We start from the raw sequence: 11,799 nt of genomic DNA on the forward strand, positions 1-11,799 counted from the left end.
CCTTTTTTGACATACTATACTATGACTTTTTTCAACATACTATACTATGACTTTTTTATCACTTTTTCGACATACTATGACTTTTTTCGACATGCTATACTATGGCTTTTTTATCACCTTTTTTCGACATACTATACTATAACCTTTTTTTGACATACTATACTATGACTTTTTTCGACATGCTTTGCTATGGCTGTTTTCGACATGCTATACTATGACTTTTTTCGACATGCTATACTATTACTTTTTTACGTCTTTATTCGATGTACTATGCTGTGACTCTTTCGACATGCTATGGCTATACTATGGCTTTTTTATCACTTTTTTCGACATACTATACAATGATTTTTTTTTATCACTTTTTTGACATACTATACTATGACTTTTTTCAACATACTATACTATGACTTTTTATCACCTGTTTTCAACATACTATATTATGACTTTTTTATCACTTTTTCGACATACTATACTATGGCTTTTTAATCACCTTTTTCGACATGCTATACTATGACTTTTTTACATCTTTATTCGATGTACTATACTGTGACTCTTTCGACATGTTATACTATGGCTTTTTCATAACTTTTTTCGACATGCTATACTATTACTTTTTTACGTCTTTATTCAACGTACTATACTTTGACTCTTTCGACATGCTATACTATGGCTTTTTTATCACTTTTTTCGACATGCTATACTATGACTTTTTTCGACATGCTATACAATGATTTTTTTATCACTTTTTTGACATATTATACTATGACTTTTTATCACTTTATTCAGCATACTATACTATGACTTTTTATCACCTTTTTCGACATACTATACTATGACTTTTTTCGACATACTATACTATGACTTTTTATAACCTTTTTTCAACATACTATACTATGACTTTTTATCCCCTTTTTCAACATACTATACTATAACCTTTCTTTGACATACTATACCATGACTTTTTTACGTCTTCATTCGATATACTATACTGTTCGACATGCTATATATACTATGAATTTTTTATCACTTTTTTCGACATGCTATACTATGGCTCTTTTCGACATGCTATACAATGATTTTTTTATCACTTTTTTGACATACTATATTATGACTTTTTTATCACTTTATTCAACATACTATACTATGGCTTTTTTATCACTTTATTCAACATACTATACTATGACTTTTTTATCACCTTTTTTGACATACTATACTATGACTTTTTTATCACTTTATTCAACATACTATACTATGGCTTTTTTATCACTTTATTCAACATACTATACTATGACTTTTTTATCACCTTTTTTGACATACTATACTATGACTTTTTTCAACATCCTATACTATGACTTTTTATCACTTTATTCAACATACTATACTATGACTTTTTTATCACCTTTTTTCGACATGCTATACTATGACTTTTTTCAACATGCTATACTATTACTTTTATACGTCTTTATTCGACATACTATACTTTGACTCTTTCGACATGCTATACTATGGCTTTTTTATCACTTTTTTCAACATGCTATACTATGGCTTTTTTATCACTTTTTTCGACATGCTATACGATGACTTTTTTTTTTTACATAGAATTCAATTACTTTTTTTTAGATACTGTGACTTTTAATTACTGTTTTCCAACATCCTATACTATGACTTTTTTCGACATACTATACTATGACTTTTAATTACTTTTTTTTCGACATACTATACTATGACTTTTTCATCACTTTTTTCTACAAACTTTAATATGATTTTTTATACTACTACTTTTTCATCACTTTTTTCAACATACTATACTATTGACTTTTTAATGGCTTTTTTTCGACATACTGTTACTTTTTTATTACATCACAGAATTGAACCAGTGGCCGCTGTGGCAAGGACTGAGCCACTGCACACGCTTTACCAGGTGAGCCATTTTTTTTAACGATTTTTAATGATTTTTCGCCTTTTTTATAAAAATAATTTTGACATACTTTTAAATCACTTTTTTCGACATATTTATTTACTTTTTCGACATACCATACTTTGACTTTTTTATCACTTTATTTCATGATTTTTTATTACTTGACTTTTTTCAACATACTATACAACGACTTTTTTAATTCTTTTTTTTCCACAAACCAGTTCTATGACTTATTTTTTTTATTTTTTTGACATGCTAAATATAATATTACTTTTTTATTACTTTTCTTGACATACTATACCCTGACTTTTTTTGTCATACTCTACTTTGACTTTTTTATGGCTTTATTTAGTGTGCAGATGTGTTGCAATAGCAGCGTGCTTTGGCACAATGCCTATCATTTTTTATACTTAATCATATTTTCATTGTGCTCATTCAACAGCATTCACAGTAGTGATATCTGATTATTTATTATTGTGTGAAAAATTGCATTAATATTCCACTTTTGTTTCATACATTATCGGTGTTATTTCACATTTCAGTGAAATGTATACTAATTTAAACTATTCCCACTTTTTAAACTATTCTCACTACTTCACCTTCTTCTTACTCATTTAAGCCAGCAATCCAGTTTAGCTTTAGCAGTTTAGCTTTTTTAAGCATTTACAAGCATTTTCTGCAGGAAATGCATTTGCTAGTTCTGATTTGTACTTCTGCACATCATAGAGTAATTGATATGTAGGCTACTTGATTGTGAGTGTGGTTATTATATGATATTAACTTTCTAAAAATATGTGTTCTTGTCAAATAACAATTTGCTCAAAAGTATACAGTATATACTTTATATAGAATATAGTAATACATTTCAAGTCACACCAAATAACTGATGCTGGTATCAAAGAATGACTCTAACAAAGGAGTTTGCATTTATTCTTTACATTCACCTCTACTGGTGACTGTTATGAACTGCATATTTTTGCCATTTCTAAAATACATTGACACAGAGGGTACATTTAGTTTCTGAATTAACGCTATAAAGCAAAACAATCTGATTTATATATGATAATAAGTTCTAAGCAGTATATTTAAATGATGTCCAATAATGTTTGATGAATATTTAAGTTCAGCAATTAATGTTACTGTTATGTGTACGGGGGTCTGTCCCGTTGCGTTTGTTCAGGAGATACATGTTTAGTAGTAATAGTACAGGTTGTTATTAAACATATTTTGCAATAATATTCACATGGATACATATTACAATTTGATACCGTTTCTGACATTTCTGTTCATTCAAGGGAGTGCATCCTTGTGTTAAAAGATTCATAATACAATGTTATATAATAATTTACAGTTGGAGTTAGCAGTCATTGCAATAGCATAGTATTCAGGTTCCTATTTTCTGTCAGTTTAGACCATAGGAACATCAATTCATTCATGTATTTATTTTCTTCATTTGCTTATTTCTTTTTTTTTTAAATGGCTCAGAGCTGATCCCAGACCATCCTGGAGCGTCACCAGGTCTTGATAGATAACAAACAAAGAGCAGCTTTGGAAGCAAGAGTAACATTTTTCATTGAAATCTAATAACAATGTCAGAACAGGAGATTTTAAACAGTTCATTTTTCTCATTTTGCCTTCAATTAAATTAGAATTTTAATTTTTTTTTTAAAACAACTCAAATAAACATTCTGGGATCATTAATCTACATGCCTAACACTACTTGACTAATTGTCAACTCCTGCACAGGATTTGAAACAGACCTGCTTCGGAACCAAGTTGGATTAGGAATATTTTATCTTGAGTGCTATTATGCTTCAGATCCACTAGGTGGACTCAGAGCCACAGTTGGAGAGAGCTAGAGCTGCAAAGGTATAAAAAGGATGCAGTCAAACCATTTGAAAGAGATATAAAACCTTTATTCATATATAAATTACAAATGTTAGGTTCGGCAGGTGTTTGGATAAAAGTATTTGTGTTCTTTAAAATGGTGGATAAAACTATATCTTTTACTGTAATATTGCTTTAATAGATCTGTATTTCACATTGTCATATCTGGATTTGTGTGTTTGATATGTCATCTGAATTTCCTGGCCTGAACAGAAGTGTGAGGTTAACATGGTTGGTTGTTGATATTCATTAATAATTTGTCATGTGGTGCTTTGTATGGAGCTGTAAATGCACCAGGTTCCAGGGTACCACGTCCATCTTCATTCACTTGACCCATGATAATGTAGTTGGCACCTATTGGAAGAAGATATGACCAGAAAGATTGATCAGTATTATACTTGTGGTATGTGTGTGTGTGTGTGTGTGTGTGTGTGTGTGTGTGTGTGTGTGTGTGTGTGTGTGTGTGTGTGTGTGTGTGTGTGTGTGTGTGTGTGTGTGTGTGTGTGTGTGTGTAAATTCAAGATACCTCTTCGGAGCAACGGGCACTTCCTGCACTGTGACACCAGCTTAACCGACATGGTCTCTCCGACTTGTGTGATTGTTAGTCGATCTGCCTTATAGGCCTTAATGAGGGAGATGCTAACAAAAAGAGTGCCTCGGGGCCCGGGGGCCAGAGAGTTCACCTTCCCGGTTATCACTGAAAAAAGGAGGGCTCAGTCAGAACACAACATCTGATTGGTTACTTGCTGCATATGTGAAGGGTAAAAGCAGGATTTATGCTTCTGCGGGGGCTTTGCGCAGAGCTTACGCCGTAGACTACGTAAGTGGCCTGAGGTTTATACTTGTGTGCTGGTGTCTGCTTCATTTTAGCGTATCTCTTTAAGAGAATAGCAGAAAAAGTAAACCCGCTCCTTGATTTCATGTTGTTTATTGGAGAAGGAGAACCCAGAAATGAGACGGTACCAAGCCAGGGCCAAGCGGACCAATCACAGTTGTTGCATTCTGCGTAGCCGCTACATGTAGTTCAATTTGTTGATAAGTACACTTTAGGCTACGGCGTAAGGTACAACATAGAGTCCGTATCTACACTACGCACGTAGCTACTCACGTACCTACGCACGTACCTACAGTGTCGATTTAATGCAGGACTATCAATTGGCTTTAAGAAACTTACCAAAATCACTTGCACAGAAACTGATCTTGATGGTTCCATCTCTTTTACAGGCTTTTGCACACAGAGGATTTTGAGGAACTGAAACATAAAGAATGCATAAAAAGACACATTAGATATACATATTGTGCACCTTGAAACACAAGCATAGCGTCCACATAACTTCACCCACCAGGCCTCTTTCCATTTGGTCTTGTGATGGGAACCCTCCTGTCCTGGCCTGTGGTGGCATGTCCCCGGCCTCTCGTGGGTTTGACTGGTTTGGGTATCTCAGTGGGCTCAGGTGGCACATATTTGGCGGTGGGGACGGGTGGCTGTGTGGTGACAGCAGGAAGTTTAGATTCAGCTGGTTTGACTTCAGGTTTTGGGGGGATGGACCTCGTACTGGCTCCTGAGTCCAGCGTTGGTATCTGAGAACCAGGTGGGACGCTGGTATAGTGGGCGAGGAATCCATCAGACGTCACACTGAGGTCAGACACAAATTGGACCAGTAGCACATTGCCGCTGGTAATGATGGGCCTGGACAGGAGACAGGTAGAAGATGAGGTGGAAAGTTAAGTTAGGAGTTGATTTGATATTGACTTTAAAAGGCCAACAAACACCTTTAGAGATATCTGTCACTTACTGTGGGGCCTGATCGCCACAGTATCTTCCAATCAGCCTTGAATCATCTTTCTCTCCACCGTTAAAGAATGCCACATAGTCAAACCGACAATAGGTGTCAGCCTCCAAGACGAACTTATCAAACCTCACCTGGATTACCTGTTACCCAGAAAGAAACAGAAATATGACTATAAATGATCACTTAAAGAACTGTTTTCCATGCAGGGTGTGTAGAGACTTAAATCAAATAAAATGGTTCCATGTTGGGAGTGAGTGTGCTGCCGACCATATCAGGCTCCACAGTGATAAGCCAGGAGCAGCTGGTTCCTGCAGGGTATTTCTTGTCAGGCCAGTTGGGTGTCATGATCTCTCCCTGGGCTTTTGTCATCTTCCCCCCACAGAACTGCTGGTCTGAAACAAGTCGTATACACTCCATGAGATTAAAGAATGAAGATAACAGTAAACTATTTTCTAAGAAGTATGCAAAGTACCGATGTTGTTCACTAACTTTTTCTTAATAATTCTTTTTACTTTTAAGTTTGGAATAGTTAATCATATGTTAAACCAATGCCGCTTATCATGAAGCTTAAGATATTGTTTGCACAATTAAGAGCTAGTATTCTTAATCTAGCTGTTAATTTGGCATGATCAAGCTCAGGGGTTTAGCATTAACCTTGGACCTGCAAAAGTACCACTTTTACTTTACTTATTTCAAATAAATTAGTGTTATTTCCTTCATGGTTGATAGATCTTTAATATGCCTTAGGCATAAGAAAAGGTAGAAAAAGCTATATCTTTTGGCCTCTACACTGAGAAAGGAATACTGTCTTTCATAGTAAAAAAACAACTGAAGATTTCACTGTAGTCTTGTTTTACAGTGCTAGCAAGTTGTGTTCACTCTTGATGTTTAATACAAATCTCCTTTTAGTGTGAACTGTTGGAAATAGTTGCTTGATACATCTGTGAGCAACCACTCTATGAGCTCAGTAACATTGAGGATTGAGGGAGGGAAATGCTGCTAAATTGATGAGCAAGGTAAACTAAGCTAAGCTGTTAGGTAGCTAGGTTCAATTTTGTAAAACATGTACTAGCATTATTAATGGTTAATGTACTTATCAGTTATAGATAAGTTATAAGCCATTAATAGGAGCACATTTTGCTTAAAGGTCCCATGGCATGAAGATTTCACTTTATGAGGTTTTTTAACATTAATATGAGTTTCCCCAGCCTGCCTATGGTCCCCCAGTGGCTAGAAATGGAGACAGGTGTAAACCGAGCCCTGGGTATCCTGCTCTGCCTTTGAGAAAATGAAAGCTCAGATGGGCCGATCTGGAATCTTCTCCTTATGAGGTCATAAGGTGCAAGGTTACCTCCCCTTTCTCTGCTTTGCCCGCCCAGAGAATTTGGCCCACCCATGAGAAAGACAGAGACATCATGGCTTGAAAATGAGCAAAGTGGCAGTTGGTCAAGGCCACACCCCCACACTCCACCTGGCCCCCCCCCCCCCTCTCCTCCTCAATAGCTAGAGACACAGAACTGGCACATACTATGGAAAGTTCATTGTGGGACTGGCTCTAGTGGCTGTAATTCTGCACCAAGGCTGGATTTCGGGGAAAGAGACTTCGGATACAGTATTAGGGGACCACTAAGGCCTATATAAAAGCATCCAAAAAGCACCATGTCATGGGACCTTTAACAAGTTGCTATTAAAGTTGGATAAGTGAACTATACGAACCAATCAGTAAAAGTTTTTTTTCACAACTTATTCACAGTTGCTTTATTTGTAATTAAGAATTTAGGTCTGAAAATCTCAAATTATAAATTATTATGAATAATTATGTGAGCTGGTTTGCAGTATCATTTGAAAATGTATGTGCTGCATTCTGGGCCTAGTTTACATAACTGGTGGTGTGTTGGTAAGTCCATGAAGGCTGGACATATTTGTATAATAAAAAAAAAGAAACATTGTGACCACATACCGTCTACGTACGGTTTGGCTCCACTGAAATAGGCCACAAACCCTCTACCCTGCGTCTCTGCATCAGACCCCATCTCTAGCATCATGGTGTTTGTGGTAGAAATAAGAGTGCCAGGCCGGAATGTTCCACAAAAGCGGCCTAGTTTTTGCACTAAGTTGGAATGGCCGTTGTAAACATCCAGATAGTCGTAGCGGCATTGTGAGTCAGCCTCCAGGTCAAATATGCGGAAACCGAGCATGACCACGTTTCCCTCTGGGACCTGGGAACCAGAGAGATTGTATATGAGTCAGACACTGAGACAGTGAGCAAGGAAGGAGTCAGTATTTAGACATGTTGCAGGGTAAGGGACTCACAGTGATACGCCAGATACATTTGCTGTTGGGTTTGTAGAAGCTTGGGAACCCCTCACTGCCAACAAAGCCTGAGTCTGTAACCAGGTCTCCTCCACAGTAGAACACAGGCCTGTGATGAAGGAGACAGTGGGGAAAATATCAGGGACAGCACTAATAGCATTGTAGGTCTAGGCATGGCTCTATCTACCATTGAGGACACTGAGGTCCGGACCTTGGTATTATTTTTCCCAATGAAAAAAAAAAGAAGTGATTTAACTGCCTAAAATAAACGTGTACAACGCCAAGATAAGACTTGTTCCTCTGGGAACAATCTAGGATATATATAACATGGTTTTGAAGCTACTGTTATACAATAGTTGCTCTCCACACGTCTTATAAATGGGCACATTAGGTCAGGGAAATAAAAAAAAATGTCGACCTCAGTATTGCTGAAATCTTGGATACGGGCCTGGGTCTAGGAGACAACAGAACTGCAATAATACAAGTCCCCTGAGAATCTCTCAACTCCCACTTTCAACCAACTTTTAGCAGTCTGTCTTTGAACTCTGACTAATAGGCCACTTAGGTGCTGTAGAAAAACAAGGATTTTCATTATCTGACTGTTAGAACATAAGTCATTAGCCTCTACAGGGTGAACGTGTTGCTCCAGTTATTAATGCATTTGATTCCCCAAATTAAAGTCTGTAATTAGATGTCCTAAGATCAAGCAAGTAAAAACGAAAGAAAAGTAGTCATCCCAACATCAAGTTGTTTGTGTCAACACTTAAGCGCTGCAGCAGGAACATGTTTAGATAAAGACGATTTATTAACACAGATCCTTGTTTACTTATACTGTACTCATCCATCTCAATCATAAAGTAGTACAGCCTTAAAATAGACGTGAGGCCTCACTTTATTTGAAAAGTCAAGTGTTTACACTGACTGATATGTATGGAGTGCCAAAGTGTAGCTATACATATACTGTATGTTAAATAAATGAATGAGTGATTATAAAAACGAATAGTCAAAGAAAAATTCTGTTAATACATACAGGCTTTCCAGAGTATACAGAGAGGATTGTCAAAAGTAACAACATTGTTGATTATTTTGTTTCCTAATATTCAGGTATCAACAATGAGTTATCAGAGGGAAGCACTGCTAACTTCAATACAAACATAAAAAAGCTCAATCCATACGCATCCACATTCTTAACTTTACGTTGAAATGCATCGAAAAACTGAAAATACGTCATGAATAATGTAATAATGTTAGCTGGTTACCTGTAGTGGTTTCTGAATACTAACACTAAAACTGACTTTTCATTATATAATTCAATCCATTCCAGTACTTTAAAGCAGTGGTCCTGTTATGGATGGGCACAGGGTTCCTTTTGTTGTTTAAAATCGTAATACTGTTTCACCACATTAAAAATGAGGGTACATATGTGTACTTTGACTACATTTTCATCCAACCACTAAACATCAGAATCCCCATGCAGTGTTGAATGAAAATGAAGTTATGCCACAGCTCACAATTGTCATATACAGTAATGTGGATGCCACATGAAAAAGAAATCAGACTGGATGGGGGCCATGGTTTGAAATATCAGGTAACTACTGCATTAAAGTCATGAAAATGAAGAAGCATGAACAAAAAAGCTAATTCTCTTGCTTTGCAAACACTCACAGAGCTCAAAACTAATTTCACAGAAGGGAACATTCCCTATTTCAGGCTGTTGCCAACAGGTATACATATACATTTGTATACTTGTGAGCTATGAAGAAAATGCCTCTTTTTATAAAGTTGACAGTTTTTTTTGCCATTTTACAGGCATTTTCAGTCTGTGGTGGGGAGAGTTGTTGCTTTTGGCTCAACTGAGAAAAGTATGTTGTTTAAATTATTCATGACACACAAGAAGTGAGAAAGTTAGAAAAACATTCGTCAGCCATCCCCTATTCTGAAGAAGTAAACATATACTTATATGCAAAAGAAAAACAGTTTCCCACAAACTAGGAGCTCAAACAGCAGAACCCCAGCAAAGCCAGACGCTTGCTGATTAGAGCCAAGATGTCCAGCGCCAGAGCCAAGTTGTTCTGACTCGGCCCCACAGGCAGGCAGAACCAAAAGCATTAACATCTGTGGCGGCTCAGCCACTGCAGACTCAGCATGCCTCACATCATGAGCCCAAAAATCCAATTGGACAACTCTGTGCCCAATCAAACAATGAACTGGAAAGAATTTACTTACAGAGACAGGAAAGAATTCTGAGTATTTTTAGTGCTTAAGTTACAGGCTCTTGTGAATGTAATTAGTGGATTTTTGTTCACACTAAGAAGAGTAGCCTCACGTAAAATATCACAAAAGTCACATGAATAAAGATTATAATTCATTTCAAGACATTGTCCGCGACACATTTCTCAAACATACACAATCTAATCACCTGGTGTTGTTGGTCTGCTGAGCCGTCGTCCATCCTAAACTCAGAGACAGGAACAAGACGAGACCCCAGATGCAGCCCACATGCGTCATGATGCAGCGTGCACACAAAGCGAAGCAGACTGTTGCAGAAAAGGGAGATGGTAGCAGGAGGCAAGAGATGAAAGATATAGGGGGAGGCCACTCGCTCGGGATGGGCGGAGAGTACGAATGAGTGGGGAGGACTCGGAGGGGGCAGAAAATTCGGGAATGGATGAAGATACGGACAGAGATGCTGAAAGGACAACAGCGGCCGTGAGGAGGGGGCGGGGGTGACGTGAGTGGGGGGGGGAGGGAGGGAGGTAAAGGCTCTAATTAGAGCCAGATGTTTCCCCATAATAAACCTGGTTTCAATACAACAGAGGGGGCATCTAGGAAAGAGGTGCAGAGGGGAGTAGTGTCAGAAGTTGTGGCTGAGGCTTTGTGGACATTCAGAAAGGAGTATGTCTTTGTACAGCAGATGCTTCTGGTTTTCTACATGGTTGAAACTTAAGAAGATTTAAACTACCATTAACATCCATCCTGAGTGTCTGGCTGATCATTATGCAGGGTGCACAGGTGGGTGCAGAGCCTGGGGCTCTATATGGGCTGTAGCACTCAACTAGTAAAGCCATAAATCTTTACATTCCACAACAACATGCCAGGCCTTTAATTTACTAGACAGAATCTTTTCTTGATAGAATGATCAACTTCAGCCATAGCTGCCAAAAAAAATGCATAAAGGATCTAAAAGAAGCTCCAATAGGATCTAGGCAAAGAAGTATCATAAAACTAATGATCTCTTCCCTGTTACCATATTTCCCTAAGCCCCAGGGGCTCCTTTGGCTCCAAAACATCTAAGTCAGAGTGTCTATTTGCCCCCTCAATCCACCAAGGCAAGAATAACACTCTGGACGGGGGAGTATTCTTTCACTGTTAAAATTCACTGAAGAGCAAACACTCTGGCCTACATTACCGAGCCCTGTTTCAATAATGCTATAAAAAAATCAGCCACTTTTGCAGACTACACAGCTGCAACATATGGATCAAAGTCTGGAGCAGGCAGGATGGACAGCTCATAAAGGGACAAAGCAGAGTTTGCACAGAGCGATTGTGTCTCCAGGTGGCATGTGACTATGACTTTAGCAGGTTTCCTTTACACTGAGATTGAACTGCTCATAGTGAGCTGGAGAAATGAGCATCCCCTGGTCCTGCTGTGCTCTGTTTGTGTTAACCCAAAGTCCCGATAAGAGGCAGAAGATGCAGGAATGCAATGACGTGCAGTCTGTTGGGGGGCGGACAGCGTCTCAGTGTGCACAACTGTACAGCCACTGCAATTATGTGTGGGAGTAACAGTGACCTTTACACTTAGCAAGAATCCAAGCCAAGGGGTGTAGGTTTCTGCAATAACTCCTGACGAAACCTCGGAGTTGGCCGTGCATTCCTTTTGGAGAG

At 38.0% G+C, this 11,799-nt stretch overlaps 1 protein-coding gene across 1 annotated transcript; it reads right to left on the minus strand.

Annotated features, from left to right (window-relative positions):
• Window positions 1–3,812: 3,812 nt before the first annotated feature.
• On the minus strand, window positions 3,813–10,419 carry pcolcea (procollagen C-endopeptidase enhancer a). The gene is made up of 9 exons (XM_039777562.1): window positions 10,331–10,419; window positions 7,912–8,020; window positions 7,559–7,817; window positions 5,866–5,990; window positions 5,602–5,738; window positions 5,149–5,495; window positions 4,980–5,057; window positions 4,332–4,502; window positions 3,813–4,159 (listed from the first exon to the last, which is right to left on the minus strand). Exons 1-9 carry the CDS (start codon window positions 10,417–10,419, stop codon window positions 4,029–4,031), a joined length of 1,446 nt encoding a protein of 481 aa, XP_039633496.1. The 3' UTR covers window positions 3,813–4,028.
• Between the last annotated feature and the right edge of the window lie 1,380 nt (window positions 10,420–11,799).

This window comes from Perca fluviatilis, chromosome 16 (genome assembly GCF_010015445.1).
Source record: "Perca fluviatilis chromosome 16, GENO_Pfluv_1.0, whole genome shotgun sequence".
NCBI classification, from domain to species: domain Eukaryota; kingdom Metazoa; phylum Chordata; class Actinopteri; order Perciformes; family Percidae; genus Perca; species Perca fluviatilis.